Source organism: Eumetopias jubatus, unplaced genomic scaffold (genome assembly GCF_037043125.1).
Source record: "Eumetopias jubatus isolate StellerSeaLion01/CBP00866 unplaced genomic scaffold, mEumJub1_p1.0 scaffold_17, whole genome shotgun sequence".
NCBI classification, from domain to species: Eukaryota; Metazoa; Chordata; class Mammalia; order Carnivora; family Otariidae; genus Eumetopias; species Eumetopias jubatus.
In genome coordinates this window covers 27,714,982-27,740,559 of record NW_028274823.1, presented here as the reverse complement: position 1 = coordinate 27,740,559, position 25,578 = coordinate 27,714,982, and the positions used below count along the sequence as shown (strand labels likewise).

The window sequence follows — 25,578 nt, the reverse complement described above, 5'->3', positions numbered from 1 at the left end:
CATAAAGGAAGCCAAATTCAAGGGAGCCTGGAATAGGGTGCTGAGCTCTGTGAGGAAGGACCAAGGCTAGGGTGACAACCTTGTTTACCCAGACTGTCCTGATTTTAGCACTGAAAGTCCTGCATCCCTGCAAACCCTTCAGTCTCTGGCAACCCAGGACCACCGGTTACCCTAGTCAAGGCCCTCAGTTTAGGGCCTAGGAAGTCTTTTCATAATATGCCTAACTGCCTGTTTCCTATACCTTTTTTCAGTAGACTGACTTTGAGAAGAGCTGACTGAGGCAAGGGCTTTAAAGGCTCCTTAGGTGATATTAATAATGGGGATGGTTATGCATCTGTGGGGGCTGGGATTATATGGGAAATCAATGTACTGTCTGCTCAATTTTGCTATGAACCTAAAATTGCTCTAAAAAATAGTCTAGTTAAAAAACAAAAAAAACTTCCCCACGGGATTTCATTTTGCTCTCAAATCTATAAGTAATAATTCTTACTGTCTACAGACTAGATCTGCCCCTGGGCCCTGCTGCAGTGTTCTTACTCCTCAGGCTCAGATTTATTGGTTTCAAAACTCAGCCTACCTTTAACTCCTCACTCTTTGCCCAGTCTCCTGGGGTTTTGATGGACTGCCCTCTTCCCCATCTTGTGGCGTTCATCAATACTTGTCAAGTAAACACAAGTAGGAAGGAGTCAGTTTAGGATGAAAAGAGCCACCATACTCCAAGGGCACTTCGTCGCCTTGCCCTGGTGACTGCCTTCTTTTTTAAGAAAGTGTTATAAGTCCCCCAATTTCTTCCTTTGATGAGGCTCTCAAAAAGCTGCTTCTCTTCCTAGCTTTTCCTAAGAGACAGGGCATGCTCTGGCCCAGAGCATCTTTGGACTATGGCTGGCATGCAGGGGAGATTTGTTATTATCCCTAACGACAGACCATGGGATTCTCTGTCTTATAGGTTACCTCAGTTTAAAGAAGAACCCAAGAACTATATGGGGACCAACATGAAGAAGGTATGACCTGCTGTCCCTCAGCCAAACCTTGGTCTCCCAACTTCAGTGCTATGGCGATTTTCCTGGGTACCCTTGCTTAGCAAAAACGTGCTTTTGCCTATATAGGTCTGCTTGGAATCTAGAAGTAGCTGTCACTCCTTTAGTGAGAAATTTATTTTTCCCCAGATACCTCTTCTTCCCCAACCTTTCCTTCCCAGCCTATCTTTGTTGATCCAACACATAAGCTGGTGAGCCAGTCCTTCATGGAATCTTGGTGAGGCCGATCAGGTTGCAATAAAAATGTATGTTGATAAAGGTGAATGTCCTACCATCCCCTCAAAGCCCAGCCTTGTTGGCAGGTAGGAGGCCTAAGGACCCTATGCCCTAAGTTCCACCCTAATGCTGGATTAGACTGGGCTCACGCTTGGGCTAGTCTCTGTTGACGAGACAAATCAAGCCTGACTCTAGATCAGAAGGTTCTCAAACTGCTAGAAGAATGGTGGTCGGAAGAATGGCCTCTTTCTATCTTGAACTGAAGTCCTGGACTTCACAGGCCTCTGATGATTCTCCTTGCAGCCCTAAGAGATTCTGCCCATGGAGATGATCCTTGGCTGTTTGGTGCATGCACCTGACCTTCCTTCTCCCTAGCCATCCATCCCCATTCCTGCCCTCTGCCCTGTTGGCGTGTGTCTGAGTTTATGTCACTTTGTTTAAATCGTTCGTTTGCCTGTCTTTCACAGATTTCTCCATGTCTCCTCAACAAACTGGAGCTAAGTAGTGGGGAGCAGACCAAAGCCCTGAACCAGTTAGAGAGGGTACTACTCTTTAAGAACCTCAAGGTCTCTCTCCCTCTCCCTCTCCTTTCCTCCTTTTAATTTATTTAAATGTTTATTTTATATATATATGTGTATATATATGTGTGTGTGTGTATATATATATATATACATATATATATGTATGTATGTATATATAACACCTGGGTCCCATTTCCATTGTGCAAAAGCACAACTTACCCCTCCCTAGTAACACAGCATGGCTTTGGAAGTGTTGCATGTGTTTGTAGCTTTGCAGTGTTGGGAATTTTCCTGGGGCATTTGGTTGCCTGGAGGCAGAAGGAAGCTTTGAACTGCTGATACATCATGTAGTGAGCCTAGGTGGAGGGCCTGGGTCCTGCTGACATCTTGGTAGGAGGTTTAATATCTACCATTTCTAGGGGAGCTGTGAGTGACCTCTAAGCAAGACCCTTCCCCCTTCTACCGTCTCCTGTCTCACGGCCGGCATATGGAGCTTAAGCACAGTCTTGACTCTACTTGGACGCTTGAACTGGGTTTGGAGGGAAAGGAAAATCCATCTAGTTGGGTTCTTTTTTTTCTTAGTTAACATTAAAGGACTTATTCCAAGAGTTAGGACTCTAGATGGATGGGAAGGAGCTGGATAGCCCAGGTCATTGAAAATAAAAAGAACTGTGTGTCTGTACAGTTAATTAAATAAAAAGAACTGTGTGTCTGTACAGTTAAAATTAAATTAATTTATTTAATTAAAATTAAATAAATTTGTGTGCTTGACTCATCACAAGTTGCATTTCTCTTTAATAGCTTCCCAGCGTTTTGCCATGATTATTAACCTAGGGCCTTTCTTTGTAAAGCTTATACTGCCCTTTGGAAATACAGTTATATGGATAAGGTGTTGTAGGGTTCCATGAACACCTACTGCCCACCCCCACCTTAGAACCTTAGGATAGAGAGCATAACAGGGAGCAGAGTTATATGGATAAGGTGTTGTAGGGTTCCATGAACACCTACTGCCCAGCCCCAACCTTAGAACCTTAGGACAAGGGAGCATAACTGTACTTTTTAAGGGCTGAGGCATTTGTGAGAATGGGCAGCCTCTCGTCTCCTACTCTGGCCAGGAGACAGAGAATACTAATTGAAATGATCACGTTGGAGCTAGCTTTGCAGAGGTTAGAAAAGGAGACAGGAAGGACTAATCCTAGTGTAGGAAGGAATCTCAATGAGTGACTGGCTTCTCCGTGGAAGTAGAACCACCTAGAGTCCCTGAAATTAGGAGGCCACCTAGAGAGAAGATAGCTCACAAAAGTGGATCCAGATGTTAGTACTTTTTGGACCTCAGTAACAATTGCTGATAACGTCAGGAGGTTCTTGTTTTCTCTCATTGATCTCTTGAGCTTCTTGACTGTATATTTGGCTGACTCTTACTCCCAGAACATTCTTTTTACCATGAACTTGCTACAGATGAGCTTCAGTGGTTACTGGAGAGAGCACCCTGGTTCCTGTGTAGCCACAGTGCTCAGAGCACTTGAAGCTCCATGCTAGGCATTTTACTGTAGGCATTTTGGAGATGGGGGGACAAGAAGTGTAAATCCAGTGTGAGGCTGTTGCTGTGTTAGTAAGAGCTGGGTGCAGGACTCAACTCTTGGACCTCTTTCCTTTCTGTGTGGAGCTGTTGGTAAGGAAGGAAGAATTATGTGGTTTCTAAGCACAGGATCAGTGGTTATCAGTGTTCGGGAGGGCTCGGGGGAGGTTGAGGAAGGAGGCCTATCTAAATACTAGAAGGAATCAAACAGGCGAAGGATAGCATGGGTATATTCAGCCTTTAGAAAGAGGCAGGGAGGAAGAATGCTTCTACTCTCTTAGAGGCATTCTGATGGTTCCTGGACCATTACTGTTGCCCTGTCCAGGGATGATCCATCAGTCTAGGAATAGTATGGTGTAACTGTAGAGGGACTGGTTTCAAACCCTAACAGAAGGTATCAAGACTAGGAAAACAAAATGGGCCTAAACAAAGTAGCTGTGAACTTAGGGTGGAGAAAATACATAAAAACTTATATCTCAGAATAGTTCCCACAATAGGTTTTAGAGATTTTCCTTTGTGACTAAAAGGAAGCTATAGGAGAAATGGAAATACAGCAGGAGAGAAGGAAATGGAATAGAGCAAGCGTCCAAGAAATCAGTAGCCTTACCACTTAAAAACATAAAATTGCATCTAGAAAGACCCAACAGTGAGGACAGGTCTCAGTGATATACCAAAATTGGGAGCAGTAGAGAGCAGAACAGCAGCATGACATGACCCTCCATCCTTAACTCCACAAATCGGCTGGGATACCACTCCTTCCTTAACTCCAAGGAATGAGCCTTTGACCAATCTGATGCAAAAATTTCAGAGAGCCAGGAATATGTTTAGAATCTAGGCCCAGTTCACGAAGCAGTGGGAAAGCTAAGAGTGTGACGGGGAAAGTGTAGACTCTCATAGTTGAGAGAACCATAGTTGGAGTAGGAGGCTGTGCTACAGGTAGTTGAATAAAGCCCAGGAATCCAGGACCTGTAGATCTGAAGCTTCGGTCAAAGAAGCCTCTGCCCTCACCCTTTCTACAAGAGGGCACCATCTACAGGACTTAGGATTGCCACCCAGGACTCAGGGAAGCAGAGTAATGCGTGATCAGCCTAAAAGTAGAATGTTTAGGAGGCTGCCAGGCTGATCTGTGAAGTGGCAGATGTAGAAACCAGGTTAGAGGAGTAGGAATGTGCTCTGATGGTCTAGATTTTTCTTTAGCACAGATGTGACATATAGTCTGTTTCTAGGGACCATAGGAATAAAAGAAGGGAGATTTCTAGGGAAAGAATCTTAGTTTGAATACCAATGCTAATGAGGTATTCTATTTCCAGCTGAAAATGAGAGCAGGAGGCATGAGTGATTCATCCAAGTGGAAGAAACAGAAGAGATCCCCCCGGCCTCTGCGCCATATGACCAAAGTCACATCAGGTTCAGAGCTGCCCACCCCCAATGGAACCACCTTATCCTCTAATCCCACTGGTGAGTGCCCTGGGTTGTTTCCCCTGATTAGGATGGAAGAAAATGTCCTTCCTCTCTTGGGGATTTTAATGTTGAAAACCAGCCAACTGAGGGCCTTTGGTCTTTCTGCTAAGTGCAAAAAGGAAGACTCCAGGTCTGTTCAGACTGTGACCATTTAGCAATTCTGTAGTGACTTAAGGCTGTTCTCCTTCCAGAGGGACTCTGACTACTTTAGAGACCATCGTTTACAGAGATAATTATGCAGTCTAGGAAACAGAGCCCCTGGTGCCATGGAGGGTATGTGTTTTGCACAGAGTCTCATCTTCAAGCCTTACTTACTTTGCTTGGCAGGGGGCATGCCCTTCATTGATGTGCCCACTCCCATCTCCTCTGCAAGTTCAGAAGCTGCCTCAGCGGTCGTCAGCCCCTCTACAGACAGTGGCCTGGAGTTCTCCTCCCAGACCACCTCCAAGGAGGACCTTACTGACCTGGAACAACCTGGCTCTCCAGGGTATAGCACAGCTACAGAGCCTGGCAGCAGTGAGCTAGGCGTTCCTGAGCAGCCTGACCCCCAGGTATGGCTTTGATTTCTAAATGCCCCTCTCTAGTCTTCTCCTGTGGGAATTGGCTTGATCCTTTGCATCCTTTGTCCAGGCCTTGGCTCAAAAGAAGGTTGGGGTAGGGGGTTATTTCTTGTTTTCTAGAATCAGCTATGCTGTGTAGAAAATCCACAGCAAGACTTACTGTGAGAGGTAGCTCATGGGATTTATGAAGTCATGCATACAGGTAGTACTTGGCAGAGGTGAGGGAGATGGCCATAGCTTTGTCTGGAAGGTAATGATCTAAACCCCAAGCCTAAGAGAGCCTCTGTTGCCTCTAGAGTTCTAGTCACTTTAGGTCACTGATGCCTCAGGAGGTGCTTTCTGAGTCTTTCATCATACTCTGCCCTGAGCCACCTTGAGTCTTGCGTTGATTCATAAGCCCAGTGAGCTGGCCCTACACCTGCAGTCCATTAGAGACACTTGGAGCATAGGCACTTTGGGGGAATAAGTTCCAAGTTGCTCTTGTTTCATCCCTCTTCCTATCTCCCTGCTACTGGTCTTAGCAGGAAGGGGTCCATGTGGAAAAGGCCCAGTCAGCATCCGTGGAATCCATCCCCGAAGTGTTAGAGGAGTGCACGTCCCCTGCTGACCACTCTGACTCTGCCTCTGTCCATGACATGGATTATGTCAATCCCCGGGGTGTGCGCTTTACACAGTCCTCCCAGAAGGAAGGTGAGTTCTCTCAGGCAGCCTCTGCCTGTTCACCTCCCCCATCCTGCCCACTAAGCGTCCTGAATCTAGACCATCTTGGACCCAAAGTGTCTTCTGGTCCAGGTTCTAGGCCATTTTCTGGTCAGGAAATGGAATCAAGCCAGAGGACTGTTGGCTTGGATGGAGCCCTTCTCTAACTTATACAGAGAGGGACTTTGGTGGACAGTAGGAAGTGAGAGGGAAGAATAGAAAACTTGGGACTTTTAACAGAAGGTAGGATCATCAATTTTGATTGCCTTCAATAAGTGAGAGTAACCTTACCTCCCCAGAAAGAAAACTTTTTTTTTTCCTTGAAGAGAATCACTTATCTGAAATTGCCTTGTATAATGCAGGGCAGGCCAGGCCAAGCTGTCAAGCCAGTTGTTTCTTAGCAATCCCATTCTACTCCTGGCCTTCCCTAGGTACAGCTTTGGTCCCCTATGGTCTTCCGTGCATCCGTGAGCTCTTCCGCTTCCTCATCTCCCTGACCAATCCACATGACCGCCACAATTCAGAGGTTATGATCCACATGGGACTGCATTTGCTGACAGTAGCTCTTGAATCAGCCCCTGTAGCCCAGTGCCAAACCCTCCTGGGCCTCATCAAGGATGAGATGTGCCGCCACTTACTCCAGGTAAGACTGGATTTCTAGAGGGTCTCTGAGCCCCTGGCTGTTTTTCAGGGTCTCTTAAGGACCAGGAGTGCACAGGGACATTTGGCTGATTGGTGCAAAAAGTATAGGATCCAGAAAAGAACCTCCCTCCCCAATTGGCCAGTGGTCATTATCAGAAGGACACTATTAGTTCCCTGGGGACTCTGGCAGCCAAAGAGAAATACGGGAATGGCTAGATACCGAGTCCCTTAGAGTACAGGACCTTAGTGGCAACCTCACACGGTTTGCTCTCCTGCTTTTCTCTTGGTTGAGCCATAGGTTCAGAAAGCTAATGATTTAACCCTACTCTGATCTCCAGCTGCTCAGTGTAGAGCGACTCAACCTTTATGCTGCTTCCTTGCGGGTATGCTTCCTGCTGTTTGAAAGCATGAGGGAGCACCTCAAGTTCCAATTGGAGGTGAGTGTATTGAACTTGGAAGAAGAAAAAAAAAGATTTATGGCATCTTCAATGTGGCCAGCTCTGTCATTCTGCAGGGATGGGATTTAGGGGCTCCTGTAGACAGTGCTTTTAACTTCCATAGTTTGGTTCATTGGCTGACCTCTTTGGTGGAGAAATTTAAGGAAGCCCAGAGGAAACTGGCTGGCTATAAAATGAGAGAAGCCAAATACGAGGACTGGTGGACAACCTCACCATGAGTGGGTATGATTTTCTGCCTAGCAGTTCTTCTGCAGCACAGGCAAGCGAGTCAAACTGGTCAGGCTCACATAGAGAGTACAAAGAGGGACAATAGCAACTTGGTTTGGATCAGGTGTGAGGTAGAGAGCCAGGCCTCCCCCAACATGGAGGCCAAAAAGGATAGAATACTTCTAAGGGTCTCTTAATGCATGCCTCCCAGCTGGGCTTCTCCTTCTTCTGTTTAATGGTTTACCTGTCTAATTTTTTCTCCTGTCTTGAATCCTTCCCCACCCAAATGGCTATTACTGGATTATTGCCAGATGTACATCAAAAAGCTCATGGAGATCATCACTGTGGAGAACCCCAAAATGCCTTATGAGATGAAGGAGATGGCACTGGAGGCCATTGTGCAGCTCTGGCACATCCCCAGTTTTGTCACTGAGCTCTATATCAACTATGATTGTGACTACTACTGTTCGAACCTCTTTGAAGACCTCACCAAGCTGCTGTCCAAGGTGCTGAGCATTATTACTGGCCTCTAGAAAGGCTCTATTAAGGAGGTAGTGAGCATACTATATGCGGGGTGCGAAACACTTGAGAGTTGAGGAACAGGAAGAAGAAAGGCATTTTCTCAGGACAATGTAGAAGTTACAGGCGGTTTCAGGGTTTTTGGAAAAGGATAAAGTGTAAAGTATTCTCACCTCAAGTCTACTGGATTTGTTTACTTTCCAGAATGCCTTCCCTGTGTCTGGTCAGCTCTATACAACACACCTCCTGTCTCTTGATGCCCTGTTGACAGTGATTGACAGCACTGAGGCCCATTGCCAGGCCAAAGTCCTCAACAATCTTACCCAGCAAGAGAAGAAAGAAGCAGCCAGACCTGGCTATGAGGCAGTAGATGGCTCCCGAGAATCCAGCAATAGTGAGAGGCATTTCTTTCTTTGAGGATCCCAGGTTTCTATGCTTATCACTTCTCTACTCACTGAATCCTCTCTCCAGCCGTTATATCACTTCCTCTGGGGGCTCTCCCAATTCTGTGTTTCCAGGGTTTGGTGGTTTGAATCATTGGCCAGGCATATTAGCAAGACTCATGGACTTGTCCTTTTCTTATCCTCCACACTTTGGCTTTCTTATAGAATTATTATTATTTAATTAGGGTATAGTTAATGGGGGCAGCTGGATGGCTCAGTTGGTTAAGTAACCAACTCAGTATTGGCTCAGGTCATGATCTCAGGGTCGTGGGATCAAGCCTTGCGTTGGGCTCTGCGCTCAGCATGGAGTCTGCTTGTCCCTCTCCCTCTACTTCTCCCCCTGCTCATGTGTGTGTGCACATACTCTCTTTCTAAAAGAAAGAAATAAAATCTTTAATAAAATAAAGCATAGTTAAAATACAGTGTTACATTAGTTTCAGGTATACAACATAGGAGTATAATTATTTCTTTATGGGGAGAAAAGAGAACCTAGATTAAAGGATATAGGATTTCTGTTCCTGAAAGGTCCAGGTCCTACCTTCCCCACTCCCAGTATCTGCTTCCACCCTGATTAATCTTCTCTGACATCCCCTTGAGACTGAGATTGCAGAAGATCAGAGACTGGGACTAGGTAATCTCTATTAAATTAGAATCTAATGCTTGACGAACCTGGGACAGTGACTACTTATTTCGGCTTAGGTTTGTTGTCTTCAGGCCTGGTGACCTGTGTGGGTCTATGTGGGACCTATCCAGGTCTCCTTGGCCTAATACATAACTTCTCTTGCAGCTCTGCTTGATTTCTTACCCCATCTTCATTTATTTTCTTCTCTTTTACCAGCTGAAAGAACAGCCAGTGATGGGAAACCTGTAGGCATAGCCCCAGACATCCCAGGCCTACATCTGCTAGGTGGACGGCTGTCAGCAGAACATGGGAAGCCAGGATGCAGTGATCTGGAGGACGCTGCTGACTCTGGGGGTGGGTACTGGGTGTCCATGATCCTCAGCCCCCTCAACTGTAGGGTCTGGTGGAGAGCAGAGGGAAGGGGGCGGGGCACAGACACGTAAGGCAGTACGTGAGTGCATCTTGACTGCTCACCCATGCCCTCAAACATGGAGGGAGGAAGTAAAATATTTGGAGCCCTAGAAGATAGGACTTCTAGGAACATGGAAGACTGATGAAGACAAGAAAATTTCTGAGGCATTCTCTTTCTTCACTAGAGAGTATATTGGCAACCTTCCAAAAGCCATTATATTGGTAAAAGCGGTCTTATGAGTTTTTCCTTTTCTCCCTCCCATCTCCCATTCCTAGCTGACAAAAAGTTTACCCGGAAGCCACCTCGATTTTCCTGTCTCCTGCCAGATCCACGGGAACTGATTGAAATTAAAAACAAAAAGAAGGTGTGTATGGCTATCTCCAGAACTTAGCCTCTGCCTGCCTCTGTCTAGGTGTCTTTTACAGGGTTTCTGTCCCAGAGGATAAGGGAGAGTGTAGCAGCTCATTGAACGGTTTCCCAAGGCTAATCTTTGCATTTGTTGGGACTTCAGCAACCACCCAGTCTCCTTTGAAAGCCTTCACTTCTAAGCCATGTAATTAGGCATACCCTGTTGTGTGCCCCTGGGCAAATGCTGCCCTAGGTGAGAGCCAGTTGTTACTGGTGGTAACAAGAGCCTGGGACCTGGTATCATGTGGGTCACTGGAGGTTATTGGCCATCTCGAGTTCTGGGGTAAGGATTGGCAGTGTAAGGGAATTGACATTTATCTGGTGCTTTAGAAAAGTTCAAAAAAAATTGTTTTTAAACACAGAAAACCTTTTGTCTAACCCTTTCTTCCTCTTATGGTCAGCCTAAATGACTGGTTTATGTGTCCCCTTGATTGCAGGGCTGTGACTCAACAGACAAAAAGTTGAGTTATCATCGTAGTTCACTTTGTCTTTAAAAGTTGGAAAACTGAAGAAAGAAGAGAAATCCAAGCTAGGCTATAAACAGATGCCAGGATGGCTATAAAACTCGAGAGAAGAGGGACGCCTGGGTGGCTCAGTTGGTTAAGCGTCTACCTTCGGCTCAGGTCGTGATCCCAGGGTCTTGGGATCGAGTCCCGCATCGGGCTCCTTGCTCAGCAGGGACCCTGCTTCTCCCTCTGCCTGCTGCTCCCCCTGCTTGTGCTCGCTCTCTCTCTCTGACAAATAAATAAATTTTTTTTAAAAAAACGGGAAGAAAGAGAACCTTCTCTAGTCTCTCTTCTACTTCTGCCTGGTTGCCAAGTTGGTGGAGAAGGGCTGCATCTTGAGAACTCAGAAAATGAGTGAAAAGGAGCTCCTCAGCTGCTGCTCCTGCTGCTCCTGCTGCTACTTCTTTTTTTTTTTTTTTAAGTAGGCTCCATGCCCAGTGTGGGGCTTGAACTCACAACTCTGAGATCAGGAGTTGCGTGTTCTACCAACTGAGTCAGCCAGGTGCCTCTTATGGTGCAATTTTTAAAAAATTATGTATTTTATTTTATTTTTTAAGTAATCTCTACACCCAACATGGGGCTCAAACTTAACAGCCCTGAGATCAAGAGTCACATGCTCTTACCAACTGAGCCAGCCGGGCACCCCAGTTCCTCAGCCAGTTCTAATTAGACATGAAGATTGGGAAGAGCTAGGGCTGGTATGATCCAGCCTTAATTTTGGAGTCACTTAGAACCACATCCTAGGAGCCCATTAGATGACCAGCTGTGGACCATGATGGAGTTCAGCCTGGCCTTGTCTGGTTTAGGAGCAGAGCAGCTTGTGACACCTCTGGTATCTCTCCTCCAGCTGCTAATCACTGGCACAGAGCAGTTCAACCAGAAGCCAAAGAAGGGGATCCAGTTTCTACAGGAGAAAGGCCTCCTCACCATCCCAATGGACAACACAGAGGTAGCCCAGTGGCTCCGAGAGAACCCTCGGCTGGACAAGAAAATGATTGGAGAGTTTGTGAGTGACCGCAAAAACATTGACCTGTTGGAGAGCTTTGTGAGGTGAGGAAGTGGCAAGAAATGGAGGACATAGTTGGTGATCAAAGGGCAAGGCATCCCTCCCTCAAAATAGTCTTAGTCAGTTCCTGCTGCTGACCTAGGTCACACACTCTTCCTCTTCCCATGACTTATGTCTGTTGGACCTGAAAGAGTCTCCAGCAAGATAGCTTTGGGAGCCATTCCATTCTGCATAGAGAGCATTGCAAAGGGGTAGAACAGGGTTCCTGAGCACAAGGTAGGTTCTAGTGGATGAGGTTTCCAGGCAAGAATGCACTGATGTGGAAAGTACTAAAATTAGGAGTTACCAGATTCTAGTCTGTGTAGAGATGACCACACAAGATTGTTCCCCTTTGCTAGAGCCTTCAGCCTCCTCTGTTCCAATATGAGAAGGTTAGAGGGACTAGAGCTAATAGGGAGCCCAACATTTGCAGCTTATATATCTTTAGCCTCTTTGTCCTTCTTCCTTTCCCTCTAGCACCTTCAGCTTTCAGGGTCTACGGCTGGATGAAGCTCTTCGCCTCTACCTGGAAGCCTTCCGCTTACCTGGGGAAGCACCAGTCATCCAGAGGTTGCTGGAGGCATTCACTGAGCATTGGAGAGTGAGTAGAGTGGGAGGGCCTGAGCCCAGCATCCCAGGTTCATTTGACTGGAGGGTTTTTATGGCTCCAACTGAAGGACCCAGCTGCTGTCTCCTAAGAAGGCTGAGAGCAACATCAGCGAACTTTCCGTAGAGAGATCAGCTTCTGTTAAGGAGTTGGCAAGAGGCTGGAGGCTTTCTGGCTGGTAGCCCCCCTGTGTACCCAGCATTGGCCAGTGGGTTGGTAGTGAAGGTTTGATTGGCCAGAGAAGGGCATTGATACAGGTGGGGTCTTTGCTTTTTCAGAATTGTAATGGCTCCCCATTTGCCAATAGCGATGCCTGCTTTGCCCTGGCCTATGCTGTCATCATGCTTAATACTGACCAGCACAACCACAACGTTCGCAAACAGAATGCACCCATGACTCTAGAGGTAAGCTTGGATCCCAGCCAAGGCAGAGAGGATCCAGCACAGTTTTGGAGGTATAGCAGGAAGGACATGGGATCTTCCAGTGGGCACAATGGACAGAGTTTGTCCAAGGGAATCAGGGAGGGCTGGCCAATCCAGGAAAATAACTGGGTTAGGGATGTGGGCTCTTTCACTTACTGTTTCCTTAGTCTTATTTACCGTAGACCCAGGAGTTCTTTAAGTGGGCTTCAGCATTGACATATGGGGGAAAAGCTTATTGGCCTGTCTCTAGGAGTTTCGAAAAAACCTAAAAGGTGTGAATGGAGGCAAGGACTTTGAGCAAGACATCCTGGAGGACATGTACCATGCCATCAAGTGAGTATTTGTGGAGAATAGTTGGGCATCTCATTAAGCAGAAGCACACTGCTTCCTTTTCCAGATTTTAGAGTTCCATCAGACTTCGATGATTCATATGCCCTGGATTTAGCCTTGAGACTCAGCTGGGCAGCCCCTCTTCCCATTTATTCCTTAAAGAAGGCTGAATAGTACTAGAGCTCTAGTACTCTGAGCCAGGATCTAAACTGCCCCTGCTAAGTAGAATATCATGGGCCCATTTTCTGAACCCAAAGCATCTGGGTTTTCCTGTTCAGCTCACAAGATGCATTCTGAAGCTGGTAGAGAACCCAAGATGGGCACTGGAAGGTGAGGTTTGGGTCAGAGATCAAAGATGGGGCACTTAGTTTTTTATTGTAAATCAGAAAGGGTAGAGAGAAATGTTCATCCTCTCATACTCAGGAAGAATGGAGATCTCACTACAGAACTAAAGGCCCCAGTTAGAGATAGGGCTTTGAGATTATGGGGGATTACTAGGTGCTTCCTTTTTTTCTCCCTGGTCCCACTAGTGGGTAGGAAGCAGACCACTGAGCTGCACTTTTGGTGACCTCTCATTGATGGACTGTGCCAGTATGGGCAAAACCTGTTGTCCTAGTTTGGAACCAGTTAGCAGCAGTGCATCTACTCTTTCCTTTACCTCCTGACAGGAATGAGGAAATTGTGATGCCTGAAGAGCAGACAGGCTTGGTTCGGGAGAACTATGTGTGGAATGTGCTGCTTCATCGAGGTGCCACCCCAGAGGGCATATTCCTTCGTGTGCCTGCTGGCAGCTATGATCTTGACCTCTTCACCATGACATGGGGCCCCACTATTGCTGCCCTTTCTTATGTCTTTGACAAAAGCCTTGAGGAGACAATCATCCAGAAAGCCATCTCAGGCTTCAGGTAGCCCAGCTGTGGCCTTGGTCTTGACCTCCTCTCACCTCTCTGGGCAAACATGGTTGCCTCCATGCCTTTCTGATTCCTACTTATATTTTTATTAGAATGGGTTTTCTCTGAGTTTTTGAAAGGAGGCTGAAGCATGGGAAAGCTCAGTCTTAAACAGATTGAAGAGTAAAAGGTTTCTTCCTGGGACTGACTGGGGAAGAATCCCAAGTAAGCCTCCTCAGGGACTTGGAAGGGCTGCCTGGCCTTCCAGTGACTCACTCTGTTTCTGGAATGTGAAATTACAGGAAGTGCGCCATGATCTCCGCCCACTATGGCCTCAGCGATGTGTTTGACAATCTCATCATATCTCTGTGCAAATTCACAGCTCTTAGCAGTGAGGTGAGCAGGGGTAAGAACTGTGTACTTAGAGTTACAAAGGAGGACCTCTCTTTTGGCCATGAATCTATCCTTATCTGTGGAGCTGTTTTCCCTTGGCATATTCTTTCACTCCCCCTAGACTACAGTAGCACTTAGGCCATTTCTGTTTCACACCCCCCTGGGATGAGAATAGTGTCACCTCATGCAATTGGGATGGGAGAGGAGATGTGCATCAGTGGGGAAGGCCTTAACCAGGTTAGCCCTTCCTACCAGTATTAGGGGGGATTGAACCATAACAAGCAGAAGGACCCTTGGGGAACTATAGGTAAAGGCCTAAGAGATCTCCTTTCCAGACATTTCCAGACCCTAAGCCTTTTCTTATCTTCCTTTTCAGTCTATTGAGAACCTTCCCAGTGTGTTTGGAAGCAACCCCAAAGCCCACATTGCAGCCAAGACAGTATTCCATTTGGCCCATCGTCATGGTGACATCCTGCGGGAGGGCTGGAAGAATATCATGGAGGCCATGCTACAGCTCTTCCGAGCCCAACTGCTGCCCAAAGCTATGGTGGAGGTAATTCTTACAGGAAATTAGTGGACAATAAAAGGCAAAAGCTCATAAACTATGTGCTATCTGTGTATGGAAGTGGTTGAGAGTAGCACTGGGCCTGGTGACTGCTGAAGCTTACCAGGAACACCTTAAATGTAAGACCACAGATCTTGGGCGAGGGGATAGCTGTAAAAGAAGGCTGATATGAGCCATTGCCAGTCACCAGCTGTAGGGGGCCCAGTCAGGAGTGTGTGGCACTGAGCTACAGGAAGAAAGCCAGAGAATTTTGTGTGGAGAAGCAGAAAATGCAAAGGTCATGTGGAAGGAAATTATTCTTGACCTGATTTTCCAGGTAGAAGATTTTGTGGATCCCAATGGCAAGATCTCTCTACAGAGGGAGGAGACACCATCAAATCGGTAAGGGCAGATCAGAGGCCAAAGGCCTTGGAGAAGGAGGGTCGGAACTATGGAGCTCACCAAGGTTTGAACTCTTTCTATAGGGGAGAGTCGACAGTACTAAGCTTTGTGAGCTGGCTGACACTAAGTGGTACTGAGCAATCTAGTGTGCGGGGCCCATCCACTGAGAACCAAGAGGCCAAAAGAGCGGCCTTGGACTGTATCAAGGTAACTGCTTCTGCCTAACCTTGGTAAACAAGCCGAGATCCCTCCCTACTGGATAGGTGCTGCCCTAGAAACTGAAGAGTAGAATCATCCAGGGCTTATGACCAGAGCTGACACCTTTTGTCCTCTCTCCCTAGCTCTTGGGAACATTCTCTTCCCTCCAGCCCTTGTCACTGACCCTCCTCCCTCTTGTATCCCCTCTAGCAATGTGATCCAGAAAAGATGATCACAGAAAGCAAGTTCCTTCAGCTGGAGTCACTGCAGGAGCTCATGAAGGTACAGAGTGAAGATGGAAGAGGGGGGAAGAAAGGGCTGGCTATGTCTGGGAGGGGGGTGGGGACACTGGTGATGGCCTTAATTTCTGTCAGGGCAGGGCCAGTGACTGACTTCTCCATGCTCTCCTGCTATTGTTGTGCTTTAGGCTCTGGTCTCAGTGACACCAGATGAAGAGACATATGATGAGGAGGATGCTGCTTTCTGCCTAGAGATGCTGCTGAGGATTGTACTGGAGAACAGGTAGAAGGCAGTCTTTAGGCAGGCCTCATACTGGGCTTGTGCCAAAGGGATGGAAGACTGGAGCCATCTTGCTGAGTGGGCTTTAGGGGCAAGAAGCACATGAAGCTGTAGGCAGTGGAGAAGTTTATTTATTATACCTGCCTGCTTAGGGTATAATACCAATGAGGCCCTGAAAGGCCTAACCTGGATCAAAAAGAGAGACTTATTGCCCAGTGGCCTCTCCAACTGAGACTGTCCTCACCCTTATGTTCCTCAGGGACCGTGTGGGTTGTGTGTGGCAGACTGTCCGAGACCATCTATATCACCTGTGTGTCCAGGCACAGGATTTCTGCTTCCTTGTAGAGCGGGCAGTGGTGGGGCTGCTGCGCTTGGCCATTCGACTACTCCGAAGAGAAGAGATCAGTGGCCAGGTAAGCAGAGTACAGCCTGGAGGGCAGGAAGTATGCAGGGGACTAAAGCCACAGTGTCACTTATGGGTATGGCCCGAGTACCCCATAGCATGAGTCCGGTTATCTACCACAGGGCTAGAGGAATCTAACAGGTGGCATTAGGGATAAGTCTAGAATGGTCTCAAGTATGAAGCTGGTACTTAGCACCTCTGCAGGCTCCTATGAATCTGCTCTGTAAGGTTGGATGGCTACTGCCTTGTGGTAGTGTCAGCCCTATACCTGGTTTGCTGGTTCTCATGCTTAGTGACCCTCTTGAGATCTCTTGGCTCAGGTATAAAAGACAGCCAGCATAGAACTAATAAGTGAGTTCAGCAAGGTCACAGGATATAAGATTAACACGAAAAATCACACAGGGGAGGTGGATGGGGGAATGGGTTAAATGGGTGATGGGCACTATAGAGGGCACTTGTAATGAGCACTGGGTATTATATGTAAGTGATGAATCACTAAATTCTACTCAAACACTACACTATATGTTAACAACTTGAATGTAAATTTTTAAAAAAAGGGGGCGCCTGGGTGGCTCAGTCGTTAAGCATCTGCCTTCGGCTCAGGTCATGATCCCAGGGTGCTGGGATCAAGTCCCACATCGGGCTTCTTGCTCGGCAGGGAGTCTGCTGCTCCCTTTCCCTCAGCCCGCCTCTCCCCCTGCTTATGTGTTTTCTTTGACAAATTTAAAAAAAAAAAAAAATTATTTATTTATTTTGAGAAAGTGAACACGTAGGGGGAGGGGCAGAGGGAGATAGAGAGACTCAGGGAGATAGAGAGACATACTCTCAAGCCGACTTCCTGCTGAGCAGGGAGCCTGACACAGGGCTGGATCTCACAACCCTGAGATCATGACCTGAGCCAAAATTAAGAGTTGGACACTTAACCGACTGAGCCACCTAGGCGCCCCTCAAAATGAATCATAGATTTAAATGTAAAATGTAGAACTATGAAACCTTTAGGAAGAAACCTAGGAGATTATCTTCAGGAGTAGGAAAAGACAGTACATTTAGTGTCCCAAAGCATGAGTCCGGTTATCTACCACAGGGCTAGAGGAATCTAACAGGTGGCATTAGGGATAAGTCTAGAATGGTCTCAAGCATTAGGAAAAGAATTCTTAGGCTTGACACCAAAAGCACAATCCATAAAAGGAAAAATTGGTAAATTAGACTTCATCAATTTTAAGAACTTATACTCTAGGGGCGTGCCTCTTTTTGCCCCCAACCTTAACCCCTGGCAATCTGTCCATAACTTAAAATTCTGCCATTTCAAAAACGTTATATAAATGGGATTGTTTTTAAAAGGTCAACATGAGGAATCCTGTGGTGGTGGAACTATTCAACATATTGACTAGTGAAAGATACACAGACCTAAAATTAGGTGATTAAATTATGTGGAACTTAATACACACGTGCATACACATATGAGTAAAGTAAAACTGGGAAACTGAATAAGATCAGTAGATTGTATCAATGTCAGTATCACTTATCATTTACTATAATTTTACGTAATGTTACCATTGGGGTAAAGGGGGCAAAGCATACAAAGGATCTCTTTGTATTATTTCTTTTTTTCTTTTTAAGATTTATTTATTTATTTTGAGAGAGAGCATGTGCACATGAGTGGGGAAAGGGGCAGAGGGAGAAGACAGAATCTCAAGCAGACTCCCTGCCAAGTGCAGAGCCCAACGTGGGGCTCAGTCCCACAACCATGAGATCATGACCTGAGCCGAAATCCAGAGTTGGACATTTAACTGACTAAGCCACCCAGGCACCCCGCTGTATAATTTTTTACAACTGCATATGAATCTACAGCTCAATAAAAATTTTAATTAAAAAAAACGGGGCACCTGGGTGGCTCAGTCGTTAAGTGGCTGCCTTCGGTTCAGTTCGTAATCCCAGGACCCTGGGATTGAGCCCCACATTGGGCTCCCTGCTTGGCAGGGAGCCTGCTTCTCCCTCTCCCACTCCCCCTGCTTGTATTCCCTCTCTCTCTGTCTCTCTGTCAAATAAATAAATTAAAAAAAATTTTTTTAAAGATTTTATTTATTTGAGAGAGAGAATGAGATAGAGCATGAGAGGGAGGAGGGTCCGAGGGAGAAGCAGACTCACCGCCGAGCAGGGACCCTGATGCGGGACCCGATCCCAAGACTCCAGGATCATGACCCGAGCCAAAGGCAGTTGCTTAACCAACTGAGCCACTCAGGCACCCCAAATTAAAAATCTTAAAAAAAAAAATTAAAAGAAAACTAAAGAAGGGACACCTGGATGGCTAGTCCATTCAGCATCTGCCTTCGACTCAGGTCATGATCCCAGGATTCTGGGATTGAGTCCTGAATTGGGCTCCCTCCCTCTCCCTCTCTCTCCCCCGACTCATGGGCTCACTCTCTCTCTCAAAAAAGTAAATAAAATCTTAAAAAAAAAAAAAAATGAAGAAAAGACCAGCAGCAGTACTCTTAGGTGGGTCCTAGCCAAACCATCCTCACTGGCCTAAGGAAACTGGTGGGGAAGAAGTCCAGACAAGAAGCTGTGTGCCCACTTCCTGCTCCCTACCCACCCACCCAGGTGCTGCTCTCCCTGCGCATTTTGCTGCTAATGAAGCCCAGCGTGCTGTCCCGAGTCAGTCACCAGGTAGCCTATGGGCTCCATGAACTCCTTAAGACCAACGCAGCCAACATCCACTCAGGTGATGACTGGGCCACCCTCTTCACACTGCTGGAATGCATTGGCTCAGGTGTAAAGCCTCCAGCTGCCCTGCAGGCCACAGCCAGGGCTGATGGACCTGATGCTGGTAAGCCCTTTCCCAGGGAGACCCTCATTGGCAGATAAACAGTTATGGCCCCAGGGGTTGAGACAGGAAAACAAAATTGTATTTAGCAGATTAAACACCCCTGATTTCCGCCATCTGCTTCCAGAGCTTCCTATACCCACTGGCCTTTCCCCAGCACTCATGGGTTAAACAGTATGAAGGCTAGTAGGCAACATAGATGTCTATGACACTAGGCTTCCTACTGTCCTGAGGACTATTTTCTCAGAAACTATGTCCTCCCCACCACCCCCATCCCCTGACAGCTGCTACTAGATGCCATCAGGAGCCCAAATTAGCCTACTGCCCCATTTGGTCAAGAGAGAATCTATCCAGACCATCCTTCAGCCCCGGTGAGAGGGCTGAAACTAAGTTGGACCAAGAGAGAGGAGAGGCCAGGCTTCAGCACCTATTTCTTAGAACTGAAATCATCCTTAATCCCAGTGTCCCCATTTCCACCCTGATTCTGCCCTTCTCCCTGCTGACTCAGGGGCCCAATCAGACAGCGAACTCCCATCCTACCATCAGAATGATGTGAGCCTGGACCGAGGATACACTTCTGATTCAGAGGTCTACGCTGACCATTGCAGGCCTGGCAAGATCCACCGATCAGCCACAGACGCTGATGTGGTCAACAGTGGCTGGTTAGTGGTGAGTGAGCATATGGGCAGTGGGTGAGTCTTCCCTCCTTGGCCTGTGGGAAAGATTCCTCGTCCTCCGGGAGGGCATCTAAGGGAAGATCAGGCTCGTTCCCAGCAACTCTGTGTACTTTACAGGTGGGGAAGGATGACATCGATAACTCCAAGCCAGGTCCTGGGCCCAGCCGGCTAGGCCCTTCACCCCTGGTCAACCAGTACAGCCTAACAGTGGGGCTGGACCTCGGGCCACACGATACTAAGTCCCTGCTTAAATGTGTAGAATCTCTGTCCTTCATCGTGCGTGATGCTGCCCACATTACACCTGACAACTTTGAGCTCTGCGTCAAGACTCTCCGCATCTTTGTGGAGGCCAGTCTGAATGGCGGTGGGTTACCCAATGAAGGGGCAGCTGGGGAGTAGCCATGTGAATATATGGGGGAAAGGGAGGAAAAGGTAGGCCATCTGTGTCTGTGATGTAGAAATGTGACCTGGGTCTGACTCTGCTCAGGGTGCAAGTCCCAGGAAAAACGTGGCAAGAGTCACAAATATGATAGCAAAGGAAACCGCTTCAAGAAGAAATCCAAGGAAGGCTCAGTACTTCGGCGGCCTCGAACCTCCAGCCAACATGCCACTCGGGGTGGGCATAGTGACGATGATGAGGATGAAGGTGTGCCTGCCAGCTACCATACGGTGTCTTTACAGGTCAGTCAGGACGTAAGTATGGCATCCTTTACTTGCTCTCCTCTCCCTGCCCCTGACATTGGGAGTATGGGCAGGGCCAGGGACAGCCAGGGCTGAGAGGAAGGGCCTATGTTTTCCAACCCAGGCCCTCAGCCACCACTTCCACAGTGTTCCCCTATCCAAGACCACTGTAAATCTTTGTTTGCTTAATATTTAAGATTTATGTTTTGAATAAGTAATATATACATGTGGTACAAAGTTCAGAAGTACAAAAAGGTAAACAGATAAAAGTAAGTCCTATTCCATTCCTGCCCCCAGCTGCTAAGTTCCCCTCCCCAGACGTAGATGCTGCCACCAGTTTCTTGTCTATCCTTCCAGAATTCTTTGTCTATTCAAGGCATATAAAGTTTATTTTATGAGCAGAGTTTTTATCACTAAAAAAAATGGAGAACTAATTGCCTTAAATAGAATAACCTTAGAAAAATTATGAAAACAAAAAATGTTAAAGTTGACCAGACACTGTTGCCCACCAAAGCCTCTGAGCCTGAGGTTTGCTTTCTGTTTTTAAAATGAAATTAACAAGATGAGGCTTTATCTGTCATCAGAAGGTATGAAAGAGAATTGAAAATACCTTTTTCACCATGTAATTCATTGTTATTAAACACTCATTCCACACACCTCCTTATATCTCCTCCACTAGGATTAATACCCAACTTTGGGAAACACTGGCTGGCAGGGGACAACCAGCTCATGAAGTCGAGGAGAAAGAGGGGTGAGGGGTAGAGTATGGTGTGACAAAGGGGCTCCTTTGAGGACTCAGTGAGGGATAGTGTTGGGGGCATCAACCAGACCTTACCGCAGCTCATTTCCTGCCCCTCCTGTGACTCCAGTTGTTAGACTTGATGCACACCCTGCACACTCGAGCGGCCTCGATCTACAGCTCTTGGGCGGAGGAGCAGCGCCACCTAGAGACAGGTGGCCGGAAGATCGAAGCTGATTCCCGCACTCTCTGGGCCCACTGCTGGTGCCCATTACTGCAGGGTAAACCTCAGGGGAGCAGGCAGGGCAGGGGCAGAGGTGGAGCTGGAACTTGGGATGCCTGAAGGATCCTGAGCCTGTTCTCACTCTCAGGCATCGCCTGCCTGTGCTGTGATGCCCGGCGCCAGGTGCGGATGCAGGCACTGACCTATCTACAGCGAGCACTACTGGTACATGATCTGCAAAAGCTAGATGCCCTGGAGTGGGAGTCCTGTTTTAACAAGGTGGGACTTCCCTCTAGTCTTAAAGTTCAAATCCTTAAGACAGGGAGAACTGGGCAGCCTGAAGAGCCCGTAATGTCAGTCCTCAGTCTGCATCCTACCTTTCCTTCTGCTCTGTGCTTATCCATCCCAGCCCCTGGCTGCCTTGGAGTAAGGCTGCCAACTTACCTGTTAGGGACAAATTGGCTCTTTACCCACCAGGTGCTGTTTCCTCTACTGACCAAGCTCTTGGAGAATATCAGCCCTGCAGATGTGGGCGGGATGGAGGAGACTCGAATGAGGGCTTCCACACTGCTGTCCAAGGTACCGCTCACCACCCTCATCTACCCACTCTCCCCCACCTGCCTTTCTGCGAGGAGGAAAGCCAGGTCTTCTCCTAGGACCTGGAGATGCAGTGTGGGTGCTTGGGACCCCCAGCTATGGAGACTCATCAGGACCCAGGGACCTGGGAGGATTCTGGAATTCAGAGGAATCTCTGATTTAGGATTCCTATACAAGATAGGGCAGGCTTGCCTCCCAGCCTTAGAGAGGGATGTGGATAGCTCCGACCCTTCACTAAAATGGGCTGGCGGGCCTTAGGTCTTCCTGCAGCACCTGTCTCCACTGCTGTCACTCTCTACCTTTGCGGCCCTCTGGCTGACCATTCTGGACTTCATGGACAAGTATATGCACGCGGGCTCCAGTGACTTACTGGTATGTTCTACCTCAGCCCAACTCCCACTGCCTGCTTCCTCTCCCACCTGCTGGGAAGACATGCTGTTTTGCCCTTGGTGGCTGCCTCCTCCTCACCATATCCCCACCATGCCCTCTTTCCTATTTACATGGTCCCACTGCCACCAACAGTCAGAGGCCATCCCTGAGTCCCTGAAGAACATGCTTCTGGTGATGGACACAGCAGAGATTTTCCACAATGCAGATGCCCGAGGAGGCAGCCCCTCAGCCCTCTGGGAGATCACCTGGGAGCGCATTGACTGTTTTCTGCCCCACCTACGAGATGAGCTCTTCAAGCAGACTGTCATCCAGGGTAGGGGGCTTAGTTCAGCTTTGTCAAAAGAATCCCCATCAAAGAGTCTGCAGCTAATAATTAGTTCTCTGTACTCGTATCAGTGGGAAGACTGGTGGGTAGCCAGGGCTGTGCTTGAAAGAAAACACTAAGAGCTGCCACCTGGTTTTTCTGCCCTCCCCAGACCCCATGCCCATGGAGCCACATGCCCAAAAATCTCTGGCCTCAGCCCACATGACTCCTGCTGCTGGGGACACAAGGACACCTGGCCATCCACCTCCCCCAGAGATGCCTTCTGAGCTGGGGGCCTGTGGTGAGTCCTTTTGAGCTAGCCTCCTGGGTGTTGAGCAGGAAGTAGGAAGCCTAAGAGGAGGCCTAGGGTAGTTTGGGATTATTGCTGAGCATGGGCTGTGAGCCAGGGGAAGGAGGGAACCCGAGTTCTTCCTGTGGGAAATGGCAGGGCCAAATAAGCTATGATGAGTTACCTGCTTGAGATTTTCAGGCTTGGAAGGAGAAGGCTGTATCAGGAACTTGGAATAAATGTGCAGAGGTTGCCCTTTGGGGATTCTAGTAAAGATCAGATCAGAACTTACCCGACTAGAGGTAAGAAGTGAAGGAGTTAGAAGGTAGATATAAGATAGCTGGGTATTTGAATGAGTTTCAAGGGGAGATTCCCAACTACTTAGCCTGATAGGGGTCATTTTGTTCACAGGAATGGGGAGAAACAGCAGTTAGGTAAGCCAGCTGGGGAATGTAAAGGAGTCTGACCAGCCCCTTGCTCTCCCTGTAGACTTTGAGAAACCTGAGAGCCCTCGACCTGCCAACAGCAGCTCCCCTGGATCACCAGTGGTGTCTAGCCCCAGCAGACTGAGCCCTACTCCAGATGGGCCTCCTTCCCTGGCTCAGCCCCCACTAATCCTGCAGCCCTTGGCCTCCCCACTGCAGGTGGGCGTACCACCCATGACTCTGCCCATCATCCTCAACCCTGCTCTCATTGAGGCCACCTCACCAGTGCCCCTCCTGGCCACACCCCGCTCCACAGACCCCATGCCCACCTCCGAGGTCAACTAAGGCAGGCCCCTCAGAGATTAGGACCAGTACTTCCTACCAGACTGTCCCCACCCACCCTTCCAGCTGTCCCCAAGGCACAAACTTTTCAGGCCCAGCCTGAGCTGCTGTTACTGCTACTTGGATAGGGACCTGAAAAAGAGAAGTTTTATAGCCCCTCCTAGGACCCACAATCAGGATGGGGGACCTTCTTCCTCAGCTCTCCATTCCTGGGGGTCTAACCTAAGAACACATTCAGGTATCATGTGCAACCTGGCAGCCCTGGGGAGGCACCTCTGTGCCAACCCTGTAGTACCTGTCCTCAAGCCCCTCCTGCCCGTGGTCAGGCATTGAGAGCCAAGCCAACCACTCTGCACTTTGTGTCCCTCTCCCATTTTCACTCCCATCAGCGCTGGGCCACCTCCTCCAATTCTTCCTCTTTTATTAATTTGTCAGTTTGGAAAGTTGATTGGCACCATGGAGGGTTGGCAGGTGGGGCTGGACAGAGGGACATGTACATATGGAAAAACAAGACAATGGACTTTTTATGATGTAATAAATGTCTTAGTACCAATGTCACTGCCTTACCTTCTGGTTTCCTTCTTGAGCTTATGGGCACCATGTCATTGGGATACCTAGGGCTTGGGCCTTGCGTGAACAGAAGTGAGGCTGAGCCTACCAACAGTCTGGCCAATGATCAATCAGGAGCTTGGACTCGCCTTTGCTCAGCACAACCACCTGGATGTTGCTGGGTGTCTAGACCTCAGGAAGTGCCTTCCACACGTGTAGGAAAGGGTACCTTGGAAATGGTAACAGCCTCATGTGGAAAAATACTGACATGTGACCTCCTACACTAGTTTTTCCCTCTTCCCTTCCTTCTACCCAGGTAGTCCAGACCATGCCTGGTTTCCACACTGACCAGAAGCCTTGCCTGACCCCGTCCCTAGGAAAATTAGGAGTATGGCTGCACTCCTGATCTGTACTTTTCTGTATGAGTGCTGAAAGGCCTGGGTCTTCAGTCAGGTAGACACTAGGGCCCTCAGCTTCGGCTGAGATGTCTTTGTTCTCCCATCTGAGCTCCACAAGTGCTGTCTTTCGAAGCTTTCCTATGTTTTCCTATGGGGGAGATAATGTTGGCTACTGCAAAGGAATTTGAAGGTCATCCTGTGGACAAAAGAATATGACAAGTCTGTGTCCCTCAGTCTGCAAATACTGGAAAGAAGCTGGAATGATTGCAAACTGACCCTCTCCCCACTGGGTTGCAATAAAACACTTGTCGGAAGTCTCATTCTCTTAAGGAAAGATCTGCTGACACATACATGACTTATGTTATTGACAAATGTTATCCCTGAGAAGGCAAAGGAAGCTACAGAAGAAGCTAATATTCAGGCCCCAATTCTAATCAATACAGAAGGACTCGGTGATGTGGAAGTGACAGAACAACTTTTAGGAAAGTAACAGTGTGACCCAGAGGAAAATGTTGGTCTCCACGGTAGCAGGAGAACTCCAGGATAGCAGATTTCAGAAAGTCCAGAGGAAAGCTAGGGACCTAAGACCAAACGTGGAGAAGTGACATTGTCGGAGCACCATATGTGTCAACAGTAAGTGCGTTGGCCACACAACTGTGTAGAGGTGTTTACTCTAACGGATGAGGCAGCGGGTTCAGAGAGGCCAAGTCCTAGGTCTGCCTCACTCTAAACCTCATGGTCTTTCCTATGATACTTCTCAATTCCAAAGTGGTGGTGGTGGTGGTGGTATGGAAACCCTTCCAAGCTACATACATTTTCCATAGCTCTTAAGAAATAAAAGGTTGAGGGGCACCTCGGTGGCTCAGTCAGGCGTCTGTCTGCCTTTGGCTCAGGTCATGATCTTGGGGTGATGGGATTGAGCTCCACATTGGGCTCTCTGCTCAGCAGGGAGTCAGCTTCTCCTTCTCCCTCTGTGATATCTCTCACTCACTCTCAAATAAAAATAAAATCTTTTTAAAAAACTAGAACATTCAGCATCTGAAGGGACATGTTATTACCTAGTGAGCTAAGAGTTAACTAGAAAACTAGAAAGAGAT

General features: G+C 47.8%; 1 protein-coding gene across 4 annotated transcripts in view; it reads left to right on the top strand.

Moving 5' to 3' along the window:
- Window positions 1–24,092, top strand: part of GBF1 (golgi brefeldin A resistant guanine nucleotide exchange factor 1) — a 118,456-nt gene extending 94,364 nt beyond the window's left edge. The window contains exons 8-40 of one of the 4 annotated variants that reach the window (XM_028098584.2): window positions 947–1,001; window positions 4,664–4,811; window positions 5,142–5,365; window positions 5,899–6,064; window positions 6,505–6,716; window positions 7,054–7,152; window positions 7,692–7,886; window positions 8,104–8,293; window positions 9,181–9,318; window positions 9,652–9,740; window positions 11,138–11,340; window positions 11,813–11,936; window positions 12,221–12,346; window positions 12,615–12,697; window positions 13,363–13,599; window positions 13,887–13,980; window positions 14,354–14,530; window positions 14,859–14,923; window positions 15,007–15,130; window positions 15,332–15,403; window positions 15,549–15,643; window positions 15,900–16,053; window positions 18,645–18,870; window positions 19,376–19,536; window positions 19,662–19,908; window positions 20,032–20,225; window positions 21,095–21,245; window positions 21,336–21,466; window positions 21,665–21,766; window positions 22,043–22,156; window positions 22,307–22,487; window positions 22,651–22,779; window positions 23,257–24,092. In XM_028098584.2, the coding sequence (XP_027954385.1) occupies window positions 947–1,001; window positions 4,664–4,811; window positions 5,142–5,365; window positions 5,899–6,064; window positions 6,505–6,716; window positions 7,054–7,152; window positions 7,692–7,886; window positions 8,104–8,293; window positions 9,181–9,318; window positions 9,652–9,740; window positions 11,138–11,340; window positions 11,813–11,936; window positions 12,221–12,346; window positions 12,615–12,697; window positions 13,363–13,599; window positions 13,887–13,980; window positions 14,354–14,530; window positions 14,859–14,923; window positions 15,007–15,130; window positions 15,332–15,403; window positions 15,549–15,643; window positions 15,900–16,053; window positions 18,645–18,870; window positions 19,376–19,536; window positions 19,662–19,908; window positions 20,032–20,225; window positions 21,095–21,245; window positions 21,336–21,466; window positions 21,665–21,766; window positions 22,043–22,156; window positions 22,307–22,487; window positions 22,651–22,779; window positions 23,257–23,537 (4,987 nt within the window). In that variant the 3' untranslated portion in view covers window positions 23,538–24,092. Of the gene's footprint in view, window positions 1–946; window positions 1,002–4,663; window positions 4,812–5,141; window positions 5,366–5,895; window positions 6,065–6,504; window positions 6,717–7,053; window positions 7,153–7,691; window positions 7,887–8,103; window positions 8,294–9,180; window positions 9,319–9,651; window positions 9,741–11,137; window positions 11,341–11,812; window positions 11,937–12,220; window positions 12,347–12,614; window positions 12,698–13,362; window positions 13,600–13,886; window positions 13,981–14,353; window positions 14,531–14,858; window positions 14,924–15,006; window positions 15,131–15,331; window positions 15,404–15,548; window positions 15,644–15,899; window positions 16,054–18,644; window positions 18,871–19,375; window positions 19,537–19,661; window positions 19,909–20,031; window positions 20,238–21,094; window positions 21,246–21,335; window positions 21,467–21,664; window positions 21,767–22,042; window positions 22,157–22,306; window positions 22,488–22,650; window positions 22,780–23,256 lie in introns of all 4 variants that reach the window. The other 3 variants (XM_028098582.2, XM_028098583.2, XM_028098581.2) reach the window with 3 other exon arrangements.
- Window positions 24,093–25,578: the final 1,486 nt, after the last annotated feature.